General features: G+C 40.0%; 1 protein-coding gene across 1 annotated transcript in view; it reads right to left on the bottom strand.

The window, feature by feature from the left end:
- ARMC3 (armadillo repeat containing 3) overlaps positions 1-14362 on the bottom strand; it is an 89890-nt gene that overhangs the window by 26136 nt on the left and 49392 nt on the right. The window contains exon 11 of the mRNA XM_021696750.2: positions 1444-1693. Coding sequence (XP_021552425.2) covers positions 1444-1693 — 250 coding nt within the window. The remainder of the gene's footprint in view (positions 1-1443; positions 1694-14362) is intronic.

Raw genomic sequence — 14362 nt, forward strand, 5'->3', positions numbered from 1 at the left:
AGACGGACTATTCTGCAGACTGCATTGAGGTAGGACCAAAACGCTTTGATCGCTGTGTTGCCGAAGCCTAGCATAGTCCCTGACACAGAGTAGATGGTAAATAAACATCTGGTAGTCTTGGGGCGCCTGGGCGGCTCAGCCAGTTGGGCGTCCAGCTCTTGGTTTCAGCTCAGGTCGTGATGTCTTGGGTGGTGGGATCGAGCCCCCTGTTGGGCTCCTTACTCAGCAGGGAGTGACGCTTAAAAGCTTGTCGAGTGCTTAGCACAGTGCTCACTGCCTAGTAAGTGCTCAGTAAGTGTTAGCTATTGTTATTTATATTGGAGGGAGAGCAACAAAGCCCTAGGCTGTTTGGAGAGTGCTGCGTGACAAGTAAATATGACAAAAGCAAGAGAAAAAAGGATGTTTGTAGGTTTACATTACCTTTTTGAATAGAACCAAAGACACTTTTATATGATACACTTGTAAAAAAAAATGCAATTCTATGTTTTAAAACTTTGAAATATACAAGGAACACAGGAGTATGTGGAACCCATGTGTATAATGTAACGCACTGTAGTAAAGGCACGCCTGTTTGTCTACCGCTCAGCTTAAGAAATGACGAATTTAAATGACCTTGAACCCCTGTTTTTTCCTCTCAGTTACATCCACTCCCTTGATCCCTCAAGAGGATTTCTTGAATTTGCGGTTAATCATTCTCTACCTTTGCCTTTATAGTTGCAACGTACATGTATGTTTATCTAAACAATATATTGCTTAGATTTGTAAACTTTCGAGTGCTACATAAACAGAATCAGAAGTTGTATTCTTCTGCAATTTGATTTTGCTCAGCATGGCTTGAGATTCATCTCTATTGATGTCTGTAGCTATAGTTCATTCATTTTCACGGATGTGAAACTCCATTTTATGAATATACCACAAATTTATTTACCCACTCTCTTAAAAAACTAGGCAATTGGTGTGTTTCCAGTTGTTTAGATATTATAAACAATGCATCTGGTGCACAGAGGCAAGAGACCGTTTTAGCTGTATAACTTAGAAACAGAACTGCTGGATTATACCGGATTACAGGACATGCTCTTCTTTGCTAGGTAATGCCAATTTCTTTTCCAAATGTTGCACCAATTTAATAATTTAATTTTTTAGAGTAGTTTTAGGTTCACAGCAAAACTGAGCAGCAGGTACAGAGATTTCCCCTACTCCCTGCCCCCCCCACACGAGCAGCTTTCCCATTATCAACATCCGTTGCTGGATTGGTACATTTGTTACAACTGATGAACATACACTGACACATTATTATCACCCAGAGTCCATGGTTGAAGTGTTGCACAGAATTCGAAGGCTCTAAATGATGGGTAGGTTCAAACACTTGAAAATGTTTCAAATTAATCCACCCAGAGGTAGGGACCAGAAAAATGAGAGAACAGACGTTATTAAAGCTCTCACCTCTGTCCGGGCCTCAACATCGCATGCGGTTGCAGCCACCATGAGAGCCGCTTTGCTCTGCACGATCGTGTTTGCAGAACGGAGTGGGCTGATGAGGGCGTGCATGACATCGTGGTTCTGTATGCTCACACGCAGGGGCTCCTGCATTGCCATGTTCGCTAATACTGTAGCAGCGTTGGAAATGGCTCCATCTCGTTTACTGGACAGCATGTTTATTAATGGATCAATACCATCAGCTTCAGCAGCAGCACTGGGTAAATGGAGGAGAAATGAATGTCATTCATCCGAGTTCAAGAAATTGTCTTTGGAGTATACAACGGAGCTTATTAAACAAATGAGTACATAAATACGGTTTTAGAAAGAAATTAATTTACAATGCAATGAACCCAGACTTGATGTGCTAGTGATTTAAGTGGAGTCTGGGAAAATGTCAGTTAAGAATGAATTTAGGGCGCCTGGGTGGCTCAGTTGGTTAAGCGACTGCCTTCGGCTCGGGTCATGATCCTGGAGTCCCGGAATCGAGTCCCGCATCGGGCTCCCTGCTCAGCAGGGGGTCTGCTTCTCCCTCTGCCCTCTTCCCTCTCGTGCTCTCTGTCTCTCATTCTCTCTCTCGCAAATAAATAAATAAAAAATCTTTAAAAAAAAAAAAGAATGAATTTAAATAACCCTTTTCTTACTGCTACAGCTTGTAGTTATAGAAAAATGCATGACTTCTTCTTAGAAACTCTCCTACAGCTGTTCATTTTTTTTTTTAACTCAGTGGTTCTTACAAGACAGGAATTCTATTCAAAGAAAGCGGATTAAGATATTCTCAACCAGTAGGAAAACAAAGCTTTATTTTTATTTTATTTTAGCTTATTTATTTATTTTTTAAGAGAGGGAGAGAGAGAGAACCTTAATCTTAATCTGGGCATGGAGCCTGACCTGGGGCTCGATCTCACAACCCTGAGCTCAGGCCCTGAGCCAAAATCAAAAGTCAGATGTTTAACCCAACTGAGCCACCCAAGTGTCTTAGGAAAACAAGACTTTAAATAGGGGAAATGAGTGAGTGGGAGATGCTCCTGGTTTAAGTTAAAACTCTTTAGCTCATCCTCCCCATCTTTAAAGGAGGTTGTTAATTGTAGGCAGAGGTTAACACATTTGAAGCCAGCAAAACATTTTGGAGATAAATGCTGCTTTTACAAATTAAACATCAAAGATCAAAGTCCTAATATTGACATAATAACTAGTTTTAGTAATGTAGGCATATTCAGTTGTTAAATTTCCTATTTCTGCTATAAAAAGACCACGATTATCCATAAAATATATTAATAGTCTCACAAGTAATAAGCCTACACCTCTTTTTAAGAACGCCATACTGGGGCGCCTGGGTGGCTCAGTCGTTAAGCGTCTGCCTTCGGCTCAGGTCATGATCCCAGGGTCCTGGGAACAGGCCCCACATTGGGCTCCCTGCTCTGTGGGAAGCCTGCTTCTCCCTCTCCCACCCCCTCCCCCGCTTGTGTTCCCTCTCTCGCTGTATCTGTCTCTGTCAAATAAATAAATAAAATCTTAAAAAAAAAAAGAACGCCATACTTTCTATAGTCCTTGCTTTCTAATCACTTAAAAAGCCATAAAGTAGTGAAAATAAAAAAGGGTATCATTTTAACAAGAGGAAGATGATTTAATTATGTTCTTTAATATTTGGAATTCTTTCAAATAAGAGATGCTCCAAGCCATAAGATTATACAGACCATCTTAGTTTCAAAGGAAGACCCCAAACTCTGTGTTAAAAACCCATTTATATCATCGTGGGAATAGAGGTAATCAAGACAATAAAAAAACATACCTTAGACTCCAATAATATGAACATCCCTTTAAGGTTTATATCTGACACATTTTCTTCCACTTAAGATCATATTAAGAACCAAAACTGAAAACAACAAGTGAGACTATATGATTCAGCCCATCACCTTGTATTCTGATGAATATTCTGATAATTAAATTTAATTTGATAGTCACTTAAATTTGCTGATTGTGAAGGAGAAGTGACAATCTCAAAAACAGAGGTTATCACAACTGTCCGAGAGAGGGCACAATGTAAATGAAGCATCCCGGAGGAGAAAGGAAGCTGTGATTGTCACTCAGAGTAGCTCTGAAGTGGACTGAACAACAGCAGCTGGGAAGGAATGAAATGACGAAGGCGGCCGCTCTGGGGAACGCTGGGCTCCGTTGGTGTTAACCCTGAAGGCACCTCCCACCCTGTTTTGAATAAATCCGCCCAGAAAACACACTGTATTGATATGAAGGCAAAATCAGACTTTGGTTCCATATCTTCCCATACCCTAGCCCTTGGTATATATTTAATCCTTCTTGTGGTGTCTCCCATTCCTTTCCTAGGAAGGCATCCCTTTAAAATTTGGTTAGATGACACATAAGCAAAATTTGTTTCTATAAAAATATTGGTAAGAAGGGCCTGCATCTCACTATGATAGCTGGAGGGCCAGAACTTGCTCTCCTTTCCTAGAGGACAAAATAAACACTCTTAAGATGATTTTACTTTTACTTTTAATTCTCTCCTACCATTAATCAAACGGTGGTCATTTGATCGTATGAGTAAGGAAAAATTTGGAGGCTCTAGTATATTAGTTTCTCAGAAACTTCTCATATTTTTCCTTAGAGTGGAAATATTGAATTTTTTAAAACTGCCAGCAAGAATTTTAAATTATGCATATTTTCTAATTAATATGAGACGTAAACCTGCTCAAAAATAATTTTATTTCTTTGACTTATTTTTCAGGCACTGAACACAATTGGTCCCTTCAACCAAAATACTCTGTAGTTTGTAATCATTGCAAACATTCCTCAGTTAGAAGGCATGATGCCTTTTGTCACTTAGTGATTTTTCCTTTGACAAGGTTCACCTTTCAAAACATCCTGGAGAATCAGGGAGGAGAACACAGTGGAGGTGTTTCATTGTAACCGTGACAGAAACTACAAGTATTATAGGTAAGTGCATACTAACACATTCTCCAGGTCTGTGTCTTTTGTATGTTTCAGGGGTTTTCTGGAAAATTTAAGTGAATACATAGGATCCCACTTTGTCATTTCAGTTTATCTTATTTATTAAAAAAAAGGGGGGGGGCTGCGAGATACCAAATTTTCATCAGATGCGCCTCTGCTCACAGCTTTGGTGCTTGGGTTTGCTTCCTCCTCTCTCCTGGACAAAGGCATATTTTGCCTTGATTCATTTCTATCTCTGCCTTCTGCTCTTTTCTGTGCTTTTTATGAACCAGTAAAGAGAAGTACATAAAATCCTAGCTGGTTAAGGAACCGAAGATTCTAGTACACAGTGGAATATAGCTTTTACTAAATTGAACATAACCGCCAGCACCAAAAGACAAATCGTACGTGTGCAGCTGGGAGAACGATTTGCATTGTGTGTACATACCTGCGCATAATGTGCTGTGTGCAGTCTAGTTAGGTGTGAAAAGCATAACCAAGATTAAGTTATTATGGTGGAAAAAAAATCAAGCTATTATTCTTACCTAAGAAAACCTAATTTCATTCTAGAAATAGAGCACAGAATTTACATTTTTTTTAAAAAAAGAACTGCATTAATTTTGTGTTTCAAACCCAAGACATTCTGTTTTATTTTTCCCTGTATCTGATATGTACACAGGCTGGAGCCTGTCATATTTTAAAAACACAGTTCCGTTTCCTAGATAGTACGGCATTATCCAAATGAACGGGACAGAAGTCAAACTGCTTTGTTACAAAATCCAAAATTATAGGGCCATATGTCATCATGATAATCTGAAAATATTTTGATTCTTACTATCGTGAACCTCCATCAGTTGGAGTTTAATCAAGTAAGAGTTCAAAAAACTAACTAAAACCCAAATATGGTAAAGTATAAAAACATCTGTTTACATCATTTGATATATGTAAACAGAAGTGAAGTTCGGCACGTCATGTGTATCCAATTTATTACCAAGTGCTAACTCTTTTCCGCTTCCCTATTTCTCCAATCTCTCTCTTGTCTCCAGCTCCATCTCTCCGATCTAATCCAGTTCATTAATCCCTTGTGAATTGATGTACTCTTCTAACAGGTCTCTCCTCCCCCCACACCAATTCTTTCTCCAACTTTTAGCTAATGTGATCTTTTAAAATAATAATCAGATTATTATAATTATATACATCATACACATCATCAGATTTCTCCCCTCCTTAAAATGTTTCTGGTTTCCCATCGCTCAGGGTGAAGCCCTAAATTTACCACATGGCCTCCAAGGCCCTGCATGAGCCCACCTGCCTCCCCCACCAGCACACACCCCCTCACCTCTCCCTGTGGCTTTGTGTTCTGGGCCTCTCTGCGACCTGCAACAGGCCAGGCTCTGGCTTACCTCTGGGTATTCCCATATGCCTGCCGTTCTTACTTCCTGATGAACTCTTCCCCCGGATAATTCCCATTCACCTTGCCAAGCTCAGCACAAATGCCTCTTCCTCAAGGAAGCATATCTTGACCCTCAAACTAGATACCAGGTCTCTTTTCCCCATGAGCTCAAGATCATTTGTTTGCTAAACATATATACATTTTTTAAAATGATGTTTTAGCACAAATGGTCACACAGAACGGCAACAATCTTGAAATATTATGTTATAGAAGCTTGTTGTGGAAAGGAGTTTACCACAAAGCTTTTTGGTTAAATCCCTGAGACCCACAATGAAAAAGCACTTACAGCAGGGGCACTAAGAACGTGGTTAAGGAAAAATACAATGACTGTGCACACATAGTGTCTGTTTACAGCTCGCTGAAAATACTATGTGATTTCATGTGAGTGTGTCTTTGCATTCATGTTTTCTCTGCCCAAAAGTCCCGGCCCTACCTGTCCACACCCCTTTCCCCAGGGAACTGTAGCTCACCCTTCAAAAGCTGCTCAACTGCCCCTTCCTGTGCGGTCATTCTTGTCCATCCCCACCTCTCCTTTTTACTCACACCTTCCTTTTGCTATGTCTACACCTGGTCCCCACTTCTTAGAGGCAGGGCTTGAGTCTCATTCATATCCCCGGTGCTGAGAAGATCAATATATTTAAATTGACTTGACTCCACTTAAGGGGAGCGATGAAGAAAACCTCAGTAGGAGTCGAGAGAAGGTGAGGGAAAAATACCCAGTTGAGCTTTACATTTGCAAGAAGGCATAGGGCCCAACACAATTGAGATCTCTGCTTGTAGCACTTACAGCTGCTCTCCCCATCCCCAACACTTCCCTATTTATTTAGTGAAGCAATTTTTATACAGAGTTTAGGGAATGACATCTTGCACTTTAGACCACGTCTTAGGGATATGTCCTTTATATACAAAAGGATGTCTCTATTTTGTCTTTGCAGACACGGTCGACTCTATTTGGGCCACGTCATCAGATGACACTTATTTGGTACTTCTCAGAAAACCTTTGTTGCACTTCGGAGATTCACATTTACCCCATCTGCAAAGGCTGGTTACATGAATCAAGGGTGACCTTGGGCAGTACAGAAATCTGTTTAACAGAGCCCACATACAGGGTAATATGTGGAACCCGATGGAACAGATGGTAATATTGGCAATCAGAACCTTGTTTGTTAACAGTGATTACAACCATTCCCACCAGCATGACTTTTCATATGTCTCGGCGAGGTTTGTCACACCAAGGAAGACATACTGGCAGCAGACTCGCTGCAAGTGGTCAGGAGAGGTGCTCAGGCAGCGTGCACAGGGGGCGCATGTGTGAGCCTTGTCAGCTGCCCGTGAGTCTACACAGGTGCGTGGGGATGGGGCGCTGGCCGGGATGATAAACGGGTCTACTGGTTGTCACAGCCAGATTTGGAATGCTGTGACAGGATTCCTGACTCTCGTTCCAGCCAATTTTTCAACAAAAGTAATGATCCAAGAAGTCGAGTGTGTTCGTTAAATTGATCAATTTCTGACTACATCCAAAACAACCATGACCCTGCCGCCAGCCCCACAGTGGCAGAAGAATGGGATGTTGGCCCCCAACTCTGGCCGAACTCCACGGCTGACAAAAGTAGCCAAGAGAATTTTCTCCTTTGAAAGAAATATTATTTAAAGAAGCTGATCAGTAGTTAAGGGAGAGGATCACAATTAACTGTAGGCAAATGCTTAAAATGAAGGTTTTTTTAAGTAGCATGTAATTATTAAAGGAAAACCCAGCCAGGAAAACAAATGCATGCAGTTTTACATCCTATTGCAAAATAGGGAGAATGCAAAAAAAAATTTTTTTTAAAGTATGTGACCTAATTGTTTCCCTCATATTGATGTATCTCAGTGGCATAATTTTGAGACTTTCAGAGTGTGCTCTTCTGCTACGGTTGCTATGACATCATGGTTTCTAAAGAAAGCGCGGCCAGTTGCGAAGAGACTAACTAGTCCGTGCTAACCCAGCACCTCCACAAACAGCGTGCAGGGTTTTGTTACCAATTATGAGGCAGTCAGTCAAAGTCTAGGGAGATCAAATGTAATTTTCTTACAAGTGACATGGAATCCTTATTGACCTATCTGCTCAATCACAATCCTTCACTTCCATACATACCACCTTCTGTTTTGAGAGCTGGAATCCCTGCCAATAATTAACTAGCTGCCATCAGGAAAGAACAACCGTCTTCATGTTACATGGCTGACTTGTCTCCCGATAAAATAGGAATATTGGTCAAGGTGTTGGAATACTCATAATAAATGGCTTTTGCAGTTACTGAATGTTTCTGTTTAGCCTGGAAATCAGTCTATTTATGTATCTGCATGTGACAAGTGACGCAATCCCAAAGTAATTAGAGGTACCATTGTTTACTTTCTTCACTAAATAATAAGGACGCCGCATGCTTTCTTGCAACAGCACATCAAAACCCCTGGCACTTGCCCGGCTGCCTTATTCTTGTCAGCTCTAATGTCCCCTCTTTGGAGAGGCTGTCTTGGACGAGCTTTATGTCATCCTCCCTGACCCCTTTCACAACCCGGTGTCACGCATGCTCCTCTCTAGGACATTGTGCTGCTTTATTTAATTGATACTGTTATCTCTTCTCAAATTACCTTCTTAAAATTACTCCCTATGGTCTGACTCCCTGTGCAAAATGTAGGTTTCATGACAGCAGTCTGATGGAACCTTCGATGTGCTCCCCACAGTATCCCTGCAGCCTAGAACAGTGCCTCGACATAAAGAACCCCCAAGAAATGGAGAAAGAGTTACAAAAGAAACCTAAACTCTTATTAACTGCCTTCACCTCTGATAAAATGATAAAAGCGGTAAAGAGTGATCCCTACTAGTTCCTAGTGGAAGTTGTGCTCAAGACTCCCTATGATACTGGATAGAGGGTAGTTACTCAGATGCACAAAATATAACAGATAATCTAGGCTCGCTTTTCTTTGTTCTGTGGTTAAGAAAGATAACATTTAGAGAGACTAAGACTTGCTCGTGAGGCAAGTCAATCAACCAACACAGGATTAAAACACCGGTGGTCTGACTTTTAGTCTATAACCTTTTTTACAATCATCCCTCTGTGAAGCTTTAAAAAGTATGGTGTTTTCTAGAAAAAAAAAAAATCCAGGGAATGAGAAATGAGGCAGGCCAGTTTGATATGCAACATAGTGGGAAATTCTTACTAACCAATGGATATATTTTTTCCCTTTTCCTTATTCTCCTTACAGAAGGAGGGGGAAGGAGAGGAAGGATAACGGAAAGGAAGCTGGGAGGAACGGAGTGGTCCTTATTATTTAGGAAGGAAAGGAGGAAATGAAGATTCACCCTTCCGGAGGGGCCGACTGGAGTTCCAGGAGCCCTGGGCAGGCCAGTCTGGAAGAATTCAGAGATCAGGAAAGCAAAGAAAAGCATTTTGGTGAAGATCTGGAGAAGTTCAGACTCAGATACTAAGCAGGAGGCAGAGAGAGAGAAAAGTTGCAGGAGTGGAGACTAGGAGTTTCAACTCCCGCAAACTCCCTATGGTTGTGCATAGCGGACTACCTCGGGGTGTGTCCACCCCGCTGCCATGACCCTGGGCAAAGACTGTTCCTCTGTTTCCTCATCCGCAAAGTGGACCTAACAATTATCCCTGCCTCATGGGACTGCTTCGAGGATTTAGTAATATATTCCATTTCAAGTATCTAGCTCAAAGCCTGGCCCACACATGCCAGTTCTCACCATCACCACCGTCTGCTTTATTCAGTGAGCCACAAGGCAGAGATTTTCCTATATCCTCTCGATTTTTTGGACCATGGAAAAATATCGTATTTCCAAATTTGCATGTGTGTATGAAATTTTCATTTTCAGACAACTTTTCAGCGAAGTGGTCAAATCTCCAACACCTGCAGGGCTAGAGCTGTGACAGTTTCCTCGGGAGTCCCACCCAAGTCTTTCCCATTTAGGTGCAGCCAGTGAGTAATAAAGGCCATTTCCAGAGAGGAAAAAAAAATCACAGAAAATGACTAATATAAAAAGTCAAGGATGAGTAAAAATGGAATTTATGTAGGTTTTAAGTACTGCTTCAAAGTGAGAGTGTGAGAGAAAAAAATCACACAATAATTTGAAAATTTTCTATGAACATCAGTAATGTTAGAAATCAAACCTGAGGGCACCTGGGTGGCTCAGTCGTTAAGCGTCTGCCTTCGGCTCAGGTCATGATCCCAGGGTCCTGGGATAGAGCCCCGCATCAGGCTCCCTGCTCCGCGGGAAGCCTGCTTCTCCCTCTCCCACTCCCCCTGCTTGTGTTCCCTCTCTCGCTGTCTCTCTCCCTGTCAAATAAATAAATAAAATCTTAAAAAAAAAAAAAAAAGAAATCAAACCTGAAAGGGGTACCAGAAACTTTAAGGTAAGAGTATGCAAATGTCAGTCTCTGCTCTCTGGGTAATAAAAGCAGCACAGACAATTTTCTAATTGAACATTTCATGGGATCCCCACAGCCTCACGAAACTAGTAGCCAATAAATTTTAAACTGTGAAGGTCGACTAGGCAACAACTAACACAAAATGGAGATATGGAATCAACCTGTTTTATTGTAATATCCAGCTTTTCACTGTATATTTTTCTTCAAATCCAGTATGATTTTTCCAACCTACTATAGCCTGTGTTATAACAACATTCTATCAGGCAGAGAAGGAATCAAGGCACTAACAGGTAGAAATGAAAAATATCCATTCAGTAAACTTGTATGGAAATAATACAAGAATAAATTTTAAGTTTACCACAAAGACTCTTCCCATTTATTTGATCTATTAACTTCAGAAGCCTTTTAAAATAGTAAATAAACACTTTAAATTCTTTGAGATATCATCCTTAATACAAAAGTTTAAAACATCCTCATACAAAACTGAATTTCCTAAAAGGTTATGAAACTAACTCAGTTATCTTGTAGGATGCTCACATTGTGAGCATTCTAATTCAAAGGAGGTAGCATCTTACAACAAAGTGATACTAATAAGAATTTTAAAACAAAATAATCTTTTCTATTATACAAAGTCAAGAGCAAAAAATCAGCTCTAGAGAGACTACAATAACAATGAGATTAACTAATGCTGTCCAAGCATATGCTATTAATCCTATATGGTTATATAGCACAGCAGATATTCAGTCACCGGAACAATGAATGTGTCAAAACATTTTAAAGTGACTGCACCTTAAAAGGGCCAAAGACAAATGTAAGCATCTATTAACACACATTTAGCAGGAGAATATTCTTTCTTCAAAAGCAACACAATGAAATGCTTATGAGATGACAATATTTTAATAATGTTTTAAAATATTATTTTAGATGCACCAGAGAGTGTTTCAAATTAAATTATTGTGCCTTTCATTAAAATTCAGAGCAATCTTTCCATTGCCTTTTTTGCCCCTCCCCCAACTTCCTTCTTAATGACCACTAGGGGTCAGTATGAAGACACAGTTCCCTTCACAGCAGTGAAAACAGCTCTGGAAACATTTTCCTGGTGAAAAACCCTTACGCAACAAAGACAATAACTGTACAGCTTTGGCATTCTGAAGTCCAACCGATACATCAAGTCTGTAACATGAGTTTGCATTTTTCATGAGACTGCATTTTAATTTTGTAAATCACAGTGGATTAGTTCTACAGTCGATGTTTCTTTAATAGCAAAGTATTCAAAGTGACAAGATTATTTACTCTAAGTGTATATGTGTGAACTGGCCAAGAAGTATGTTCTAGAACAGACGGTAAAATTTATTTTCAAAGGGTGAGATTACACGACTCTTGGCCATCTCAAAGCCATACATCCCATCTCTTCCCATAGAGGAACAGAGATGGAAGTGTAGCTTGTGGTGTTTTGCCAACTTTAGGGGAGACTTTTTTTTCTCCTTCAAAGTGACTGTCCTCGTTGGGTGCACAATAGCTTCGAGTGCATAATATAGCCAATTCTAAGACATAGCATTAGTCTATATATTTAAGTCTACAAATTAAAAGAAATACTTGTAGAAATAAATATACAAATATATTACCTTCCCCCAACTCTATTTAATGTAAGGGTGAGAATGGAAAAAAAAAAAGCTTTGAGAAGTGCTTTCTATACAATACTAGAGAGATTTAACATTCCAAGAAATGACTTATGGTCAGGCTCTCCCCTGACAATGCCCAATGACCAATAGGGAGTTGGGTCATGGTGAACAGATGAAGTCCTGCCTTTTCTTGAAGTGCTGTATAAAGTTCTATACGTGGCACACCTTTCAAATGGTTTCTCTACGCCTTACGTGGCTTTCTTAGGCATGGTACGCCATGAATAATTCTACTATTCAGTCAATGCTTTATTTCTACGTTAGTGAAGAGAAATATTAATACTGATAATAAATAATAAAGAACATTCAAAAGTTCCCAAAGTACTCAAACACACATCCATATAATTTGGGGGCATTGTGTCTCTTTCTGGAATCCCTTTGAGGTATACTCCTTACTCATCTCCTCATTTCCTTTGCTGTGGTCCTGACCATAGGTCACACAATAGCAGACGGGTCCCTACAGAAGAGCTTTGTCTCTAGGGGCCCCTAGGTGGCTCAGTCAGTTAAGTGTCTGCCCTCGGCTCAGGTCATGGTCCCGGGGTCCTGGGATTGAGCCCCATGTTGGGCTCACTGCTCAGCGGGGAACCTGCTTCCCCCCTCCTCCCCACTTGTGTTCTCTCTCTCTCTAAGTAAATGAATAATATCTTGGAGAAGAAGAAGAAGAAGAAGAAGAAGAAGAAAGAAGAAGAGCAGCTTTGTCTCTGGTATTGTGAAGGCCTGCAGTGGCCTAGCAAGCAACTTTTTGTTAGTTTAAGTAACCACTATATGTGCTGTCATTTAGAACTTACTTAACTCACTGCTGTTGCGGAAAGCGAAGAAGGGGTATAAGAAATAAAAAATAAAAAACAAAGAAATGGAGATTAGAAGGTCTCTAAGCTTGAGCAAAATCACCCAGTTCTTCATGGAGAGAACATGGAATAAGTATGAAGAATCAGGAGTTAGTATGACCTATTAATAAACAATAGAGACTTGATTATGTATTTTCTACAGCAAAACCACAGTTTGTACTTACTTATCTATGGGTATTAATTGTATTATTACTTTTTATGTTTTTATTTTATTCATTGTCTTATTTCCTAAAATAACTATCTTTTGAAAACTATGTAGTCACCAACCATACTATTTTCTAATCTTTTCATAGTTTACTAATAGCCAAAATTTACTTAGTGTTGGCAAGGAAAATGAAAACCATCGAACTCTTTTTATTCTTAGGACAACTCAGAAACTCTAATTCTGATCAGATCCAACAGATGGCAGTGATGTTATAAATTAACAGTTCAAAATACTCCTATAATATGTAGAATCTGCCCCTCAAAAGAATGTCAACCAAGAATAATTCTCTCGGTATTTGCATAAATAATGTACAGCTTTGATATGAATAATTGGATAGAAGAATACAAAGTAAATATCACATGAAATTTCGCTGAAATGGTATTTCCTGTATCAAAAATCAACAACTTTCTCCTTTCCAAAAAGTATTATAAATTGAGAATTGTCAGAAAGATTAGCAGTGAACCAAGAAAGGATAACAGTGTCCAGAGTAACTAAATGGGTTACATTTTTTTTTAAAGATTTATTATTTATTTTTAGGGAGGAAGAGGGCACATGCATGTGAGCCCCGGCGGGGGGTGGGGTGGGGTGGGGGGGCGGGTAGGAGCAGAGAGAGAGGGAGAGACTCTTTAAGCAGGCTCCTTGCTGAGAGCAGAGCCTGACGCAGGGCTCGATCCCACCACCCTGAGATCACGACCTGAGCCAAAACCAAGATTTGGATGCTTAACTGACAGAGTCACCCAGCCACCCCAATGGGTTACATTTTTATATAAAAATTCATTATTGCTCTTTGGTTTCTATTTTCACTTATTTTTTCCTATGGGGTTGTCTTAGCCTTCTCACTTTTTATTTATTCACTTAAAAAATAATTTTACTTTTCTTTCTCCTCTGTCACTTTAAATAAGTGAATCTGGTTGGGACACCTGCGTGGCTCAGTTGGTTAAGCGTCTGCCTTCGGCTCAGGTCATGATCCCAGGGTCCTGGGATCGAGTCCCACTTCTGGCTCCTTGCTCAGTGGGGAGCCTGCTTCTCCCTCTGCCCACTGCTTCCCCTGCTTATGCTTGTTCTCTCTCTCTGACAAATAAATAAATAAAATCTTAAAATGAATGAATGAATGAATCAATCAATCAATCTGGCTGTTCTTGTCCTTTTCCCCTACACCTCCAAACTGTTATTTTTATTTGTGTTTGTGGCCTTACCATGTTTTTATCCACTTTAAGTGATTTTTACCCTGAAGATAATAAAGAATGAGAAGTATGACTAGAAAACTCTTAGAGGTGTGTTTCCACTGCTGCTTCTGTGATTTCAATTATGTAAAAATGAACACACAAAACAATAGAGAT

The sequence above is a fragment of the Neomonachus schauinslandi genome, chromosome 5 (genome assembly GCF_002201575.2).
Source record: "Neomonachus schauinslandi chromosome 5, ASM220157v2, whole genome shotgun sequence".
Taxonomy (NCBI): Eukaryota; Metazoa; Chordata; class Mammalia; order Carnivora; family Phocidae; genus Neomonachus; species Neomonachus schauinslandi.